This window comes from Humulus lupulus, chromosome 1 (assembly GCF_963169125.1).
Source record: "Humulus lupulus chromosome 1, drHumLupu1.1, whole genome shotgun sequence".
Lineage (NCBI taxonomy): Eukaryota > Viridiplantae > Streptophyta > Magnoliopsida > Rosales > Cannabaceae > Humulus > Humulus lupulus.
In genome coordinates, this window is record NC_084793.1 from 25,312,682 (window position 1) to 25,316,889 (window position 4,208).

Below are 4,208 nucleotides of genomic sequence, written 5' to 3' on the forward strand. Positions count from 1 at the left end.
GTAATAAGTTTTCTTGCTTGGCCTTGGTTCATAGGTGCTATGTGGTGCAGGTAAAGGGAAAGAAAAGCTTACCCAGTCTTGGGTGGAGAGCTTAGGTGGCGATTTGTACATATGCGACCGCTTGACCACCACGGCTAATGTGTTTCTTAGAGGAGCTAGGGGTTAACCCTATTTGTGTCGCTTAGGTCGGCGGGTTGTAATTTTTATATTGTAATGACCATTTTGGATTGTAAATAACTTTGTAAACACTTTTATAGGCTCGTGTATAGTTTAATGTTTTAAATAAAATATATCTATTCCTTTTGACCGAGATTTTTCACCCTGGCCTATTATTGACACCTAGATGCACGTTTATAACCAAATGATTCGTTTAGTGAGTTAAGCACTGTTTAAAGTCCACAGTAACGGTCTTGGAGTAACTAGGATGTTACACGACATGTCGTCGCTGTAGGATAGGGAGGGAACTTAAACCCCAAGAGTTGGTTGCCTATTTTCACTCCCTATAGTGACGACATGCTATCGCTATAGAGTCTAATTTAATCCACTGGTCAGTTATTTTGTGCTCTATCGCGACAACATGTCGTCGCATTAGGGTAAAAAAAACGTGGGAAAGTGAATTGCCAAAAAATTTAAGTCAAATTTCACTGCCTATACCGACGACATGTCGTCGCTGTAGGGTAGGCGCGTAGCACACGAGAGGGTTCGTGTACTATTCCTATCCTATAGCGACGACATGTCGTCACTGTAGGGTCTCACCGTTTGAGTGAAACGGTGTGTTTGATATCAGCGACGACCGTTTATTAGCTATAGCGACGACATCTTCGCTATAGCTCACAGCGATGTAACCCCCAGGCAGAGCCTTTCTTCTTCATTTTCCTCCAAAACAGAGATGTTTCTGTGTTTTCCTTCACCGCCCAGCTCTGCCCAATGTCGCCCAAGGAGTTCCGACGCCATTTTTGGCCCTCCGTTGTTAAGGTTAATTCCTTTATACCCAATAATGTAGTTATTTCTTTCAAATCTAGTTTTCTTTTATGATTATTTGTGTGTATTTTGTATGTTATTGTATTTTTTTTTCAAATTGTATTGGAGTATCCCGAGCCTTTGCTCAATTCATTGATATCATCCTGAGCCTTTGGGTATTGTTTGTAATTTTTATTTTTATTTTGTTTTGTGATTGATTAGTATATTAATAGATAAATGCTTGTTAAATTTTTAATTGTTTTTTCAGATTGTTGCATTGAAGTCTTTGGATATAACCTATAGCTTTTGGGTATTGTTTCTAATTTTTAATATTTTTTGTTTTGTTTTGTGATTATTAGTGCATTGATAAATAATGATAGTTAATTTGTATACATAAATAGTTCTTAAATTAAATTTTTATGTTTGTTAATTTGATATTAAGTTATGAAAAATTGTTAGGTTATATTATTTTTTTGTTTTCAATTGTATGTTAGGTTAAATAAAATTTGTGCTTTGAACTATATATATGTTAGGTTAAATAAATAATTTGTTGATTTGGGAATATGACCCAGAACAACGGTACATGATGCCACCTGAGGCTTTCCAGTTCATGATTCAACACTTCAGTCAAGCCATTATGACCCAGAACAATAATTTCCAGCAAATGCAACAATTTTTGCAAGTAACAAATCCGAACATCCAAGCTCCACAATTTTAGCCTGTCAACTTGGACATGAATATAATACAGTCCATGATAATGACAAACTTTCAACCACAACAACCACAATAGCCACAACCACCACAACAGCTCGACGATAATGACTTTGGAATTGATTTTGATGTCATTTAGTTTTATTATATTATTATTTTGAACTTATTAATATTTTGTGTTGTTTTTATTTTATTTTGGAGACAATACTACTTATGTTTTGTTTTTTACATTTTGGAGACTATGGATATTGTTAAATTGGTTTTATTATTTAATTAAACAAATTGGTTTTATTAATTTAATTAATATTTAATATTTTATTAAATAAAATTTAATCAATATAATTAATTAATTTTTTTTAAAAATTATATACTTACAGCGAAGACATGTCGTCGCCTCCGTAGGTGCTCGCTGAACACGAAAATCTGAGATTTCATGACACTACGGCGACGACATGTCGTCGCTGTAGGTATATAAACTCACACACTCTCCAGCAACGATATGTCGTTGCTGTAGATGGGGCGGTCGCCGAACCTACAGCGACGACATGTGGTCGCTGTAGGAGTTTTTAAAATTCAAATTTTGTAACCACATTCAACAACGACATGTCGTCGCAATATCCCAGTCCAACTGAAAAAAAGAATTTCCTACTGCGACGAGTGTGTTTTGTCGTCGCTGTAGATTGCTACACATACAGACCTGCAACGACGCCGTTTTGGCGACGACTTCTTGATGTCTTTTGCTTGTAGTGATATAACCTGATATTTCCCATTGACATTTGTCTAATTCTCCTGCTTTTTCTTGCCTTGTTGTTAAATTGATAATCAAGTTTTTTTTTTCAAAAATAGATCGTTAGGCTTTTGTCGAACAAAAAATAAATATAAATCAATTATCTTCTTTTTATTTATGTAAATAAATTATTTAATTAGTAGAGAGAGGGATGAGAGAGGATAGAGATTATTTCCATGTTTTTCTCTCGTTCTCTCTTTTATCAATTCTCTTCTCTTTTTTTTATTAAATCATCTCTTATATATAGCGTTTATAAAAAAAGATATTTATATTTATTATATATTTTTTGTTCAATAGCTTCACCAAATAAATATGTGATGATTACTTTGTTTTTAAAATATAGTTGCTCGTGAGTGTACTCTTTATATTTTATTTTATTTGTCATTTATTTGGGTGCTATTTGAAAAGCAATTTTTCCTTCATAATAAGAAATTGTTTTCATCTCATTCTACCAATACACTTTTGGCTATCTAAATCACATGTATATTTAGATAATAAATTAGTAATTTTTTTAATAACATAAAGCTACCATATTAACTAAAAATAATACATATAAATATAATTGATACACCTTTATAGGACAATCCAATATACAAAATTTATTATAGTGTAGTTATCGGAATAATTTCGCATAAAAAATTCTTGTAAACTACCAATTGGCATCTTACAATCAATAAATATTTTTAATTGAAAATTACCATTTTAACCCTTTCAATTTAAGCTGCGCCAGCACTCTTAAAACAAATATTACAAGAAGATAGTGTGGTTGACCAAAGTTTAGTCAACAAATGTTTGCTAATGATCATCATAAGCAGCTGGATTCTCAAATAGGTAAGCTTCAACAACTTTGTACATACCAATAGCTCTATTTTTACCAGTCCTTATTTCTTCTTCATTGATCTCAAACCCTTGAAATGTATGGTACTCACTTCTCATCTTACAAACACATCCCAACCCTCCACTTAAATCCTTCTCAAACTCCACTTCATAATCAATATACTCAATCTCCTTTGACAACACATCTCCTTCTATTAGAGTATACTTGCACTTAAAATTCTCCACATCAAGACTATCAATCCTATGCTTCATATAACTGTAACGAGTACCTGCCTTAGCCAAAAATAAGTTTAATCAAAATCTTGTAACGTAAACTAGTCACAAAAGAAAAATATAACATTTGTTACCATAGGCACAAATGGTTACTTACCCTTAGCAAAATTGATTTGCTTGATGGTGCCAACGCCACCCTCGCCTTGGAGAATTTCGATGCTTTCGATGGCCTGAGGCATGAGCTTGTGGATGAGGTTGTGGGAATCAAGGATTAGTGCCTTGAACATCCTTTTTGGAGGCACAAGACTTGCAAATTCTTGCTTAAAAATGGTGACACCCATTTCTTGTTCTTTTCTTTTTTTTTTTGTTGATGAATGTGTTATGATTTAGATATGATGAAGACTCATGTTATTTAGAAATAAATAAAGAAAAGCCAGGATTTGTATTTATAGATTAAAATTTTGATGTGTGAAACTATATCTATATGTAGCTTTGTTTATATTTTCTTTAGCACGTTTAATATAGGGAAGAAAAGAAAGTTTCAAGTCTTGTAATGGTGGCTTTATGAGAAAATATATTAATAGAGGAGTGTTCGTATAAATATATATATATATATATATATATATATATAAATCAACAGAACATGACATTTGACCAAAGAAACATATTTTAAATACCGTATATCTATACATGCATGCAT

General features: G+C 32.7%; 1 protein-coding gene across 1 annotated transcript; it reads right to left on the bottom strand.

Moving 5' to 3' along the window:
* Positions 1-3,072: 3,072 nt before the first annotated feature.
* On the bottom strand, positions 3,073-3,909 carry LOC133818870 (major allergen Pru ar 1-like). The gene is made up of 2 exons (XM_062252001.1): positions 3,666-3,909; positions 3,073-3,564 (listed from the first exon to the last, which is right to left on the bottom strand). Exons 1-2 carry the CDS (start codon positions 3,847-3,849, stop codon positions 3,254-3,256), a joined length of 495 nt encoding a protein of 164 aa, XP_062107985.1. The 5' UTR covers positions 3,850-3,909; the 3' UTR covers positions 3,073-3,253.
* Positions 3,910-4,208: the final 299 nt, after the last annotated feature.

Excerpts from the sequence above, each read along its gene's own strand:
- LOC133818870 (XM_062252001.1), bottom strand. The coding sequence starts at position 3,849 with ATGGGTGTCACCATTTTTAAGCAAGAATTTGCAAGTCTTGTGCCTCCA. Across the intron at positions 3,565-3,665 it reads GCAAATCAATTTTGCTAAGG|GTACTCGTTACAGTTATATG; the intron begins GTAAGTAACCAT and ends TGGCTAAGGCAG.